Source organism: Chrysemys picta, chromosome 9, assembly GCF_011386835.1.
Source record: "Chrysemys picta bellii isolate R12L10 chromosome 9, ASM1138683v2, whole genome shotgun sequence".
Lineage (NCBI taxonomy): Eukaryota > Metazoa > Chordata > Testudines > Emydidae > Chrysemys > Chrysemys picta.
The window spans coordinates 42,771,509-42,784,253 of record NC_088799.1 but is presented as its reverse complement, the minus strand read 5'-3'; the positions used below and the strand labels follow the sequence as shown (position 1 = coordinate 42,784,253).

The 12,745-nt window shown below is 38.0% G+C and overlaps 1 protein-coding gene across 14 annotated transcripts in view; it reads right to left on the bottom strand.

Annotated features, from left to right (window-relative positions):
* PIK3CB (phosphatidylinositol-4,5-bisphosphate 3-kinase catalytic subunit beta) overlaps positions 1-12,745 on the bottom strand; it is a 211,793-nt gene that overhangs the window by 5,079 nt on the left and 193,969 nt on the right. For 13 of the 14 annotated variants that reach the window (XM_065558075.1, XM_065558079.1, XM_005282507.5 and 10 more), the window contains 3 exons: positions 9,225-9,392; positions 8,013-8,136; positions 6,218-6,363 (listed from right to left, as the gene is read on the bottom strand). In XM_065558075.1, coding sequence (XP_065414147.1) covers positions 6,218-6,363; positions 8,013-8,136; positions 9,225-9,392 — 438 coding nt within the window. The remainder of the gene's footprint in view (positions 1-6,217; positions 6,364-8,012; positions 8,137-9,224; positions 9,393-12,745) is intronic. The other variant, XM_042853569.2, reaches the window with a different exon arrangement.

The following is a 12,745-nucleotide window of genomic DNA, read 5'->3' as shown; positions in this document are numbered from 1 at the left end:
GTGTTTCCAAGCCCACGCCTACAGTCCACACTGCATTGTAAACCTGGGTTTACAATTGCTGGACCTTGCTAACGCATCAATACTGCACTACACAGACCTTCTGACTTGGGTCAGTGGCTTGAGCTGCATCCACATTTCAAAATGACAGGGCCTGAACCCAAGTGACAGTAAAACTCTATATTTGACTGCTTCCTCTCCCCCCCGCCCCCAGCAGGATTCTAGGTCCTGAGTGCTTGCTGACCTGAGTCCGACCTATTTGTGTATGGATAGAAGGGGAACAAGTCAGAGTGGGTAGGAGTCAGGAACGATGTAGAAAGGGAGAAGAAAGGACTTTGACAAATAGAATTACTGGTGGGCAATTTTCCCTCGTTGCATGTACCTTACCTTTCACACTAGCCAATGACAGTAAACGCAGTCAGTGGCTGTTGTAAGCAATGGGTTGAAGGACTGGCAGCCAATCTGCAGAGGCCCAAGCTGGAGTGGCACAAAGAAAGAAGGTCTCCACAACACTGATAGCCATGGGGGCTATGGAATTGGCCAGATTTCAGAGACAAGCTCTGTGTGACAAGCTCTCAGGTAGGTAGAGAAGTCAGAGAGATGAAGTCGAACCTCAGGGATATTACTATGTCCCTGCCAATGAGATGGTTCAGAGCCCCTGAGTGGAAGGTTTGGTATGGAGGATGGTTTATTCCTGCTGGCTCCCTGTAATTCTTGCTTACCAGCTACAGAGTCTTTTAGCTGTGAGCTGGCTTGGAGGTATCCATACAGATATTCCCTACTTCTTCATTCTCCTGTAAATAGATTTTTTCTTCCTTTTTCTCTTCTCTTTCTCATTTACGTAAGTGAGTTGAAAGACAATTTAGAAGAAACTGAAGAGCTAAGAAAGTACTGTTACTTATCTGATAGTAACTATGGTTCTTTAAGAGGTGTTGTCCAAGTGGATTCCCTTCTTGGGACACACACACCCCATGTAGCGTCCAGCAGTGCCTACACCCTATATATGTCCTGTATACACTGGCCCAAAGGAATAAAGGGTGGAACGGGCCCAACCATCCCTCAGCTCCTTTGAGAATCCAGAATCCCAGAAGAGCAGGACTCTGTAGTTGCAGGGAAGGAGGGTTGGCCTTGGAATCCATGTGAGTAACACATCTCAAAGAATCTCCATTCTTTCTTGTTCAAATGATTGTCCACATGTATTCTGCTCTTGGTAACCAACAACAGTTGTTTGTTTGCTTGGACCTGGATACTAGGAGTCAACAAATAAGGAATGCAAGACAGCCCTACCAAAAGGGTATCCAATCTGGAAGCTTTTGCCAAGGAACAGTGTTTCGTAAAGATGTGAACCAGCTGATTGTGACCTAGCTAACTTGGCTATTTCATAACATGTTGTTATACAGTTGGAGACCCATTTTGATAATCTTTGTAAGGATACTGTCTGACCCTTAACACTATCAGGGAAAGCCACTAGCAGTCTAGGTGTGTTCCTGAATGATTTTGTCCAGTTAAGATAGTATGACAATGCCCTTACTACATCAAATGTATGAAGTTTAGCTTTCCCTGGGTTTGAGTGAGGCTTAGGTAAGAAAACAGAGATGAATAAACTGGTTCATCTGAAACTCTGAAAGAACTTTGGTGAGGAACTTGGGATGAAGCCTGAGAGTAATGTTGTCCTTATGAAAAACTATATAAGAGAGACTCACCAGAAGGGCCTGATTTCCCCTACCCTTTGAGCTAATGCAATGGCTACTAAAAAAACAGTCTTCAGTGATACACAGTATAGGGTACACGTTGCTATGGGCTCTAAAAGGGAGCCATCAACATTTAATACTATATTGAAGGTCCAAGAGGGACAGGGCTCCCAAATTGGGGGGAAAACATGAATAAGGCTCTTAAGGAATCTAACTGCTATAGGATGAGAAAATATTGTGTGGCCCTGGATAAAGAAGGTGATGTGCAGATATTGCTGCTATACTGACCCTTCAGAAACTAAAAGTCCAGATTGTTTCTGAACAATAAAATACTACTGAAACAGGTGTTGAGGGAAACGGATGCTGATGAAATGCCCACATAGAAATCCTTTTCCACTTATCAAATAGACTGACCTATAAAGCTAACAGTCTTTCTATTCAACTGGTATCTCAGGAGGATGTTTAACAGCAACTACTGAAGTTAAACATTTTTAAATCAGCAGGTCCAGATAACGTGTATCCAAGCATTTTAGAAGAGCTGACTTGGAACATTGGGGAAGTCCCAGAAGACTGGAAGAAAGCTAATATTGTGTCAATATTTAAAAAGGTTAAATGGGATGTTTTGAGTAATTATAGATCTGCCAATCTGGGCATCAATCCTGGGCAAGGTAACAGAGTGAATGATACAGGAGTCGATTAATAAAGAATTAAAGGATGGCAATATAATTAATACAAATCAACATAGGTTTATGGAAAACATTTCCTGTTAGACCAACTTCATACTTTTTTTTATGCAATTACAACTTTGGTTGATAAAAATAATAGTGTTGACATAATATATTGAGACTCCTGTAAGGTGTTTGACTTGGCATCACTCAACATTTTCATTAAAAAACTAGAATGATATAAAACTAACATGGGACATATTAAATGGATTAAGAGCTGACTAACTCATAGGTCTCAAAACTTAATTGTAAATGAAGACTCATCATCGAGTGGGTATCTTTCTAATGGAGCCCTGCAGGGATTTGTTCTTGGTCCTATGCTATTTAACCTTTTTATTAATGACCTGGAAGAAAACATAAAATCATCACTGATAAGGTTTGGAGATGACACAAAAACTGGGGGAGTGGTAAATAACAAAAAGGACAGGTGATTAATACAGAGCGATCTTGATCACCTGGCAAACTGATCGCAAACAAACAAACAAACAATATGCCTTTTGATATAGCTAAATGTAAATGTGTACACCTGGGAACAAAGAGTTTAGGCCATACTTACAGGCTGGAGGACTCTATCCTGAGAAGCAGTGACTCTGAAAAAGGTTTGGGGGTGGTGGTGGATAATCAGCTAAACATGAACTCCCTGTATGACATTGGCCAAAAGGGCTAATGGGATACTTGGATACAAAAACGGGGGAATCTTGAGTAGGAGTAGAGAGGTCATTTTACCTCTATTTGGCACTGCAACCACTGCTGGAATACTGCGTCCAGCTCTGGTGTGCACAATTCAAGAAAGATGTTAATAAACTGGAGACGGTTCAGAGAAGAGCCACGAGAACGATTAAAAGATTAGTAAACAAGCCACAAGGAGCTCAATCTATTTATCTTAAAGGGATAGTTAAGGTGTGAATTGATTACAATCAATAAAATACCTATTTGGGAAACAAATAATTGACCATGGGCTCTTCAATCTAGCAGAAAAAGGTGAAACACGATCCAATGGCTGGAAGTTGAATGTAGACAAATTCAGACTGGAAATAAGGTGTAAATTCTTAACAGTGAGAGTAATTAACCACTGGAACAATTTACCAAGAGTCACAATGGATTCTCCATCACTGGCAACTTTTAAATCAAGACTGGATGTTTTTCTAAAAGATCTGCTCTAAGGAATTATTTGGGGGAAATTCTATAGCCTGTGTTAGACAGGTGGTTAGGCCAGATGATCACAACAGGCCCTTCTAGCCTTGAAACTTATGAATCCAGTGGAGGCTTCTTCCTTTGGACGGAATGTTCTGAACGCATGGGGCACATGCACACAGAATGGAATCCATATGAACAATCACTAGAAGAAGAAATGGGGAATCACATTACCATCTATGCATTTAAGTCAGGCGACCAAAACAAATGGAAAAGAAGTGGAGCTTAAAATTAGAAGCCTTGACTGACAGATATATGATCTTTAGGATTCTGGTAGGCAAACCTAAAATGCTCTCAATAATTGCTTGTTGCCGAATACAATGGTACATACATTTACATTTAGCCATTTGGCAAACATCAGTAGAAAATTAGTTTTAGAAATATCACCAAAAGTGCTAAATTGTGCCATAAATCCTAGAATTTGATGACCACAGAATTGCAGGATAATTTCTGGCAGTGATAGAAACAGTGCTATTTCTCAGTACTCAAGGGGGGTGTTAAAATAATTGTGTGTTTTAACAATGGGTGGGTTTTAAGTTTAGGAAAATCAGTTATAAAAATATGAACATGAATCAGATCTATATACAACCAATCTATATTATAAAAGCAATCCTTCCTCATTTTTCTCTTCCACCAGGTCCCCCACTCCCCACAACAAATCAGTTATATCACACGGCTAAAGATAGCTATGTTTCATGGTTGAGACATCATTGCTGTGAATGCAGACTTAAGAATGTAAGAATGGCCACACTAGATCAGACCAATGGTTCATCTAGTCCAGTATCCTGTTTTCTGACAGTGGCCAGTTTCAGATGCTTCAGAGGCAATGAAAAGAACTAGGCAATTTTTGAGTGATCATGCTGTTGTCCAGCCCAGCTTCTGACAGTCAGAGGCTTCAGGACACCCAGAGCATGGGGATGCATCCATGACCAACTAGGCCTATAGTCACTGATGGGCCTATCTTCTGCGATATTAGCTAATTACTTTTTTAAAACATAGTTATGCCTTCACAACATCCCTTGGCAACGAGTTCCACAAGTTGACTGTGCATTGTGTGAAGAAGTACTTCCTTATGTTTGTTTTAAAGCTGCTGCCTATTAATTTCATTGGGTAACTCCTGGTTCTTGTGTTATGTGAAGGGATAAATAATATTTCCTTATTAACTTTCTCCGCACCATTCATGATTTTGAAGACCTCTGTCATATCCCTCCATAATCGTGTCTTTTCTAAACTGAACAATCCCAGTCTTTTTAATCTCTCTTCATACAGAAGCTGTTTCATAACCTTCATCATATTTTTGCCCTTCTCTATACTTTTTCCAACGTTAACATCTTTTTTGAAATGGGGCAACCAGAATTGTATGAAATATTCAAGGTGTGGGCGTACCATGGATTTATATAATGGCATTATGATATTTTCTGTCTTATTATCTATCCCTTTCCTAGTATTCAGGTAGCTTTTTTGAGTGCCGGTGCATATTGAGCAGCTGTTTTCAGAGAATTATGCACAATGTTTCCAAGATCTCTTTACTGAGTGGTAACAGCTAATTTAGACCTCATAATTTTGTATGTATAGTTGGGATTGTGTCTTTCACTGTGCATTACTTTACATTTTTCAACACTGAATTTCATCTGCCTTTTTGTTGCCCAGTCACCCAGTTTTTGGAGATCCCTTTGTAACTCTTCACAGTCAGCTTTGGACTTAACTATCTTGAGTAATTTTGTATAATCTTCTCAGCTTTTTCACTTCACTGTTTACCATTTTCCAGATCTTTTGTGAATATGTTGACCAGCACTGGCTCCAGTACAGATCCTGGGGGGACCTCATTATTTAACTCTCTCGACTGTGAAAACTGACCATTTATTCCTACCCTTTGTTTCCTGTCTAATCAGTTACTGACCCATGAGAGGAAATTCCCTCTTATCCCATCAGTACCTACTTTGCTTAAGAGCCTTTTGTGGGGGACCTTGTGAATGTTTCTGAAAGTCCAAGTACACTATATGCATTGGACCATCTTTGTCCACATGTTTGTTGACATGCTCAGACAATGCTAATAGATTGGTGAAGCATGATTTTCCTTTACAAAAGCCATGTTCTTTCTTCCCCAAAATATGTTAATCTATGTGTCTGATAATTCTATTCCTACCAGCAATACCAGCAAATACCAATTTGCTGGTATTGAAGGTAGGCTTACTGGCTTGTAATTGCCAGGATCACCCATGGAGCCTTTAAAAAAAACAAAAAACAAACAAAAAAACCAACAGTGTTACATTAGCTATTTGCCAGTCATCTAGTATAGATGTTGACTTAAGCGACAGGTTACATACCATAATGAGTAGTTCAGTTCATCTATATACACAGGATGTACAGTATTTTCTTAATACTTTGTTTTCAAATTAAATGAGTTAAAATTACTTCTCTCTTAAAAAGCAAAAATGTTTCAAGTTTGCTAAGGTGTATTTTTCCTTAGTCTAGGTCCACTTGGATGGGTGATCACTTTGCATTATTTTACTGCATGCTGATTATGCATAGGACTGTGTGCTGGAACTGATCAACATAAGGTGAGGAAAGAAGTTATGACTTTATCTTAGACATCAAAGCAATACTTACCGGCCGAATTTCTCAGTATTCCCCGTTTTGCCTTGTTGAATGACATGAATGAAATCATAGGTAAGAATGAAAGGCACTCGTTCCCTTTTAATTCCAAATTTGGATTTGAAGTTCCCAAGAATATGCCCAAAATCTATGTGAAAGAGCTAAACAAAAAGAAATAAAAATTAATTTCTCCAGAAAAGTATTCTATTTTTTTAATTTGTTTAAAAAACTTAAAGGGGACCTTGGCTAAAATGAGACTCACAGTAATCCCCCATTCCTGCCCTAACACCTCATCTTTTGTGTCTCTCTCTCTGAAGGAGATGTAATTTCTTGTTTAGGTTTTTATTCTCAGTGTTTCAAAACTGAATAGAAATATCAGTGCCAGCAGCCTGGCTCTTCTGGCCACTCTGAGTACAAAGCAATGTCCAGACAGGAGGAAATATTGTCAGTCAGAAAGGAAATTTCAGTTTCAAGCTTCCAAGGTACAGTAATAAACATTATTTATCTGTGTTAGGGCTTTCCCATGATGCCCAATGTCATAGTATCTGAGTGTCTTCCATGTGAAATCCATAGCAATAGTGAAGTCCCCTGTAGACTTCAAGGAGTCTCTGGCATTCTACCTTTTCAGGGTTGAAACTCTGTCAGGTAAGGGTTTCTTTTAAAAAATAATTAATTATTATTATTAAAATTTAATTTATTTCATGTTTTTGGTGATGGGGCAGTGTCGGGGATAGTAGAGGAAAAATTATTCTACAAATTAATAAAATACTGACAACATTGTTCTAAAAATGAGAAAATGTCGTGTAGATGGAAGAGTGATGTCACTGAAATCTGGATAAGGCTACACTAGAAATAAAAAAAATTCATTATGAATAACATTTTTATTGAGAGTATTATTCATGTCTAACCCTGATGGAACCATACAGCTCAAAACTCTATACTTGGATTTTCTAGGTTGCTCATTTGCAAGATACACTGAGATCTGATCATAGCTATAAACATCTAGGGCCATAAGGAGTAGCACCGTGTACATAATTGATTTTTCTGCTTTGGTGACCAAACCAAAAAATAACTTAAAAACTTCTGTTTGGGCTGACCCAAAATACAAATGTTTCAGTTTTTCGGGAGGAACAAAGAAGATGAAAAAAAATCTGTTTTAGGTTGAACAAAACATTTTGCTCAACCTGAAACTAAAGTGTTTTGTTTTCAAGATTACCTTTCCAACATGTTTTTTTAAAACAAAACAGTGAAATTCTGAAACAAAATGTCTTTCTGAAATAAGACGTTAAAATATTAAATTGTAGAAATGCTGAAAATGAACTGTTTGCACATTTCACAATATATACAGTTGACCAAAATTTTTTCTGAAATAGACTTGAATGTGTGTTTCGCTTAAACAGAATCAGCATTTTTCAGCAAAAAAATTATTAGCATGAAAAAAATGTGCCCAGCTCTAATAAGGAGTCTTATTGGGTTTTAGGGAAGTGATGAATTATTCAGGACAAATCTTACTTGACAAATAATTATTTACAATATATGCAGTGGTCTCTAAGCTGCTATCCTCTCTTGATTAAAATCTTCTCAAAACTCACTTTCTCTCTCCATCTACCAGAACCGAGTTAACCATAACAACTACTATTTACATATTTAGTTCCATATTTATATGTTTTATTCTAATAAGTCACCAAAGCTAGAATAAGACAAATGTACCTGAAAAAAACCTCAAAATAAGCTTTGTACAAGAACTACAATGGCAAAGACTTTTTTTTTTTTTTAATAGAGTTCATCGAACTGCTAACAGGATTCTTACCTGACCATTCTTCCTGACCATGATATTGTCACTATGTCTGTCACCAATGCCCAGTACGTAAGTAGCTACACAGTAGCCAGCACAAGACAGAGTGAACTCCTCGATGGCTCGATCCAGGTCATCTCTAAAAACACAAAGGCAAACAATAATTCTGCACATTAGCAATAATTCACCTTCTATTTTCACTTTAAGAAAACACACAATTTTGCTTAAACTAGGATCAGATATGGATATTTTAAAACAGCCCAACTGCAGGATTATTAAACCATTTCACTATGTAGAAATGAAACTGTTACAATAGGCAATGGCATTGAGCCATTAAGTATGTGTAATTATTATTTTCTTTAAATTATGTTTCATGGCTTATCCAATGATGTACAGCAAAGATTGCTGCCAGTGTTAGAATTCGGTGTTTGGACTGCTGTTTGAACTCCAAGAGAAACCTGAATCTGAATATGGATCCAGTATCTAAAACGAAAAAGGCAACAAACTTGCAAAGACAGCTATATATGTGTATACTTGTGCATACATGCATGCGCACAATGGGCGAGATCCTCACTCCGCTGAGCCCTTTTACATTGGGTAAAAGGGACAGAGTAATGTAAAAGGAATCTAAAAGTCTTGGAACCAGCCAAGGGAAGACGTTCAAGGCACAGGAACAGTGAAAGACAGCAATGAGATTGCTGTCTGAGGACTCCCTGGCAAGCCCTGGCATACAGGGAGTGATGGAGGCAGGGCTACAGCACACAGTGCTTGGAGATTCCAGACAGCACTGTGGCCCAATGGGCCCCAGACAAGTCCTGAGGGCTGTCTAAATTATGCCTAAGACTGCAGAGCTTACAGCCACCTTAGGCTTTCCCAATCCCTGGGCTCTGAGTTTTCTTAGAGGTGCAGTGCAGAATCTCACCCAACCCTTTTGGATATGCATTAGGGTGATGCTATAATGGCTCCAGAATTAAGGTTGCTTTGAATTTAAAGAGGGGATCAAACCTATTTATTATGTGTGGCTAATACAGTGTATCCTCTATTAATTCTGAGTACAGAATACGTTTTCTGAAAATTGACATGAAAAATGGGTGCTCTGCATCACCATTCAGGATTGGACCCTAAAATGGGATGTGTGTTTTTTTTCTTAATCCTCAAAACAGAATTTCACCTTGTAAAAAATTTTATAACACAAGTTATAAGCAAGAAATACACATGAAAATTTACCCTAAATTGTATTCCTTTAGCCAGTTTAAGAGAGCATCTTTGTTGAATGCAGCTGCAGCAGCAACATTGCTACTATTTAACTGAATATCTGCAATGGTTTCTGAAGCAGAAACAGCCTCAATAAGGCCAGAATGGTCTCCTGTTGCTAAACAACCATATGGCAACATCCTGAAACAAAACAGAGACACTATTAAAAAAAATAGGAAGATTGTTTCTTTCAACACAAACATTCTTGGGCTGAATGTCTATGCTAATTTTAAGGCTAAACTCTCAGAAATTAATAAATGGACATGTTTCCAGAGTGAAAACGTCAACGCTTTATTTACAAATAGTATTTTCCCTCCACTACATAAATACAGAAACTGCTGTAAAAGCTCACTTTTACAAATACCAATCTTACAAAATGGCCACTTATATGAAACAATTTCCTGATTTTTTTCGGGGGTGGGAGTTGAGAGGGGGGAAGGGTAAGAAGGGCAGGGAGGGCGGATATCACATAACAAAAATCATGTAGATGAAGAACAAGTCAACATTCTTTCACATTTCGATGCCTTCAGGGGAATTGGAAATTGCTTTGCAATGCTTGGAAGGACAAGAAGAAAATGATGTAGTGCACAATACACTGTACCTACTGTAATTCTTGGTGCTTAATTTTAAGACCTTTTCCACTTTACACACTCCTCAGTCCCCAATTAGTTTGTAAAACAGGGATTCTTACTATATGGGAAATAGGCAACACTTTGCTTTTTACTGAAGTGTAATTCTGTTAGAAAAACAATAGAGGGAGCCATTTCATGTCAGTTGCTAGTTTAGAGTGTAAACGGGCTGTAAAGAGGAAGTAAATTACATTCACATTCACTTTAAGATTCCTTTATACTGTCAGAGTGGTTTAAAGGTGCCTGAGTGTAAATGAAAATCCAGCCCCTCTGTTTTAGCACAATATTTATCAGATTTCCATTCTTCCTAGTTCAATTTAAAAATTTCAAGAAATTAATAAAGAGGTAGCACAGTACCTCCCCCAGAGTGTTTAAGAATGACCACTGTAGGATACTTGGGTGCATTACAAAGAGATAGAAAATAATGCATATCTATTCTGTTAGATATGTTTTGTTTTTAACAATCTGTGCCATAGGTAAGCTAAAATTCTGAAAGTTGGTACACACCTTCATTATGGACTGCTGATTACAGACAAAAACCCAAATCCGGAATTTCTTTTACAGGACACCAAAAGGTTATCGTTCTACCATCCACCACCACCACACTAATTTAAAATCAAGAAAATTGTCAAATACAAGCAAGTGTACACCACAGGCACTGACGTTGATAGCGAAGTCCATCTAGAGACGAGCATATTGGCAATACATAATTACGTTATACTCAACAATGGTAATCTATTCTGTTTTCAGTTTTGATAATTCATATTGAAGTAAATTAGAGCTAAGATTGAACTGGACCAGACAAATGCAACAAATATGGTGAGGAGGTATGGACGGGGATACAAAAAACAGGATTAGGATTATTTAATGCAGAAGTAATTTAATTGAGGTATTTACAAGTATGGAGAATAGGGTCACATAGATATTAGCAATATTTACAACACAAATAACTATGAAGCAGTTTAATCAAATCTGGAGTTCTAGTTGTACACTATTCCCAACACTAACCCTAAGATGACTGCTATTTTATACATCTTCATTAAAGTAACTGATTCTAAAACTGAAATTTACTATATTAAATATAACAGAAATTACAAAATATTCATAAATATTAAAAAGCTGGTTACTGATTTTAGGATTTATTTAATTAGACCAAAATATGGCACCAAATATAGTGGACACGAGCTGAATAGTATATAGTTAAAATTACCACCCATTGGTCTTGACAGGTGAACTGACCTTCTTGTCCATTAGGGTGAGGGCAGAAGCTGAATTAATTCTGCTCCTACCAGTCTCCTCTACTTTCCCACTCACACCTTTCCCTTCTCCTCACTCCTAGCTGCAGAACAGTCTCCCCCCTCACAACTTCTCTAGCCCTCTCTTACTATGTTAGGGTGACCAGATGTCCCGATTTTATAGGGACAGTCCTGATTTTTTTTTTTTTTTTTTTTTAAATATGGGCTTCTATTACCCCCTCATCCCTGTCCCGATTTTTCACAGTTGCTATCTGGTCACCCTACACTATGTAAATGTTTGAATTCTGGACTGCTATGAGCAGGCAGAATGCCTCCTGCTGCCAATCACCCATATTATCTCTTCATGCAGGACCATTTCAGAATCTGTGTCAAGAATTCACCACTGAAAGCCACCAACCCCTTTTATGGTTTCCTAGTTAAGGACAGGGATAGGAGCAGCAGAACGACAAGTTGGGGCAAAGCTAGAAGGCAGGCTGAAGAGAATACATGGATTGAGAATCCCAATCCTGGCCCATCCACAGACTATCCCCCCCTCCTCCCCTCTCTCATAAACATCTCTTAACAGCCCCTACACAATTCAGGAAACTGATTGGGTTTTTGGGACATATAAAATTGAACTGGGGTAAGCACTAAAAAAAACATACCGTCAGGAATAATCTTCCATTGGCAGTGAGAAGCGCTACTTCTTTTTCCATCTCTACCATTCAGTGGAATAACAGAATCATATATATGTAATACAATCTGTCTGTTTGAGACCCATAAAATAAAGCCTAAATGTAGATGATTTGGTTACAAGATATATCCAGATTATTACTCAGTATTTCCGAAATCTGTTTTTTAAAATAAACTACAAAAAAAAATTCAGATTTGTAACCTTTTCTTTATTAGTCTCTTTCCCAGTTTTAAAAAACCAACATCCAAGACAGCGTTTTCACACTGGAATTAAAGAATACGTATAACAACTGCATAACACCAGGGTTCATGATGCAAGGAAACACTTCCCATCCTTATCACGACATGAAAATGTAAGCCAAGTATTGCCAGGTTAAAGTGCAAGCTGGCGCTCTTCCATGGCATTTCAACCTACCCTACTTGCAGCTAAACTTGGCACATATCCAACAACTTCCCCTTCAAAAGCAAGCAATGATGAAAGCTATTCAGCCCCTGGAGGACAGTATGCTTACAACTGGAGGAAAAAACATTCTTGTCAGAGAGACAGTTTGACAGGAGTCAAATTGGGGACAAATCCTCAAGGCTCTGTCCATCCCCTTCTAGCCTTTTTGCCTTCAACATCTGTCAGTAGGATACCTTCCTCCTTTTTAAAGACCATGTAAAGATCACTGACAGATCTATAAGCAATCTTTGGCAATAAATATAATGTTCTTTCCGCACTGTATTTTCTCTAATGTCTTTCAATCCTTAACTATTTCAAAAGCTTAATTCTTCAAAAGGGATCTCTTCCAAATAAATGGGAGAGTATTGGTACATCATTACATCAGCATGTTCTTCTATTTTCAGGTACAGCATTCAGTTTACTAAATGACTGAAATCCTACAGACTTTAAAGAAAGATTTTCTTTGTTTTTTTTTTTCAATAAACTTTCCCTTAA